The sequence below is a fragment of the Eurypyga helias genome, unplaced genomic scaffold, assembly GCF_000690775.1.
Source record: "Eurypyga helias isolate BGI_N326 unplaced genomic scaffold, ASM69077v1 scaffold8991, whole genome shotgun sequence".
Lineage (NCBI taxonomy): Eukaryota > Metazoa > Chordata > Aves > Eurypygiformes > Eurypygidae > Eurypyga > Eurypyga helias.
Window position 1 is genome coordinate 953 of NW_010230159.1, and position 220 is coordinate 1,172.

Below are 220 nucleotides of genomic sequence, written 5' to 3' on the forward strand. Positions count from 1 at the left end.
CCCCCCCGAGAAGGCGAACCGGGGTGAGCTGGCCGCCTTCGTGTCCTACGCCATCGCCTTCCCGCAGGACTTCCAGGGGCTGCTGGACACGTACTGCGTCAGGAGGTGAGGGCGCTGGGACAGCTGTCACAGCTTTGCCACCGTGACAGAGGGGACAGACGTGTCCCTCCTTGCTCGGTGGCCTTGAAGCAGGGATGTTTCCACCTGGCAGCATGGCTGC

General features: G+C 65.5%; 1 protein-coding gene across 1 annotated transcript in view; it reads left to right on the top strand.

Annotated features, from left to right (window-relative positions):
• Positions 1 to 220, top strand: part of NAPRT (nicotinate phosphoribosyltransferase) — a gene marked incomplete at its 5' end in the record, with an annotated part of 7,244 nt that overhangs the window by 949 nt on the left and 6,075 nt on the right. Inside the window, one exon of the mRNA XM_010160646.1 lies at positions 11 to 105. Within this exon, the coding sequence (XP_010158948.1) occupies positions 11 to 105 (95 nt within the window). The remainder of the gene's footprint in view (positions 1 to 10; positions 106 to 220) is intronic.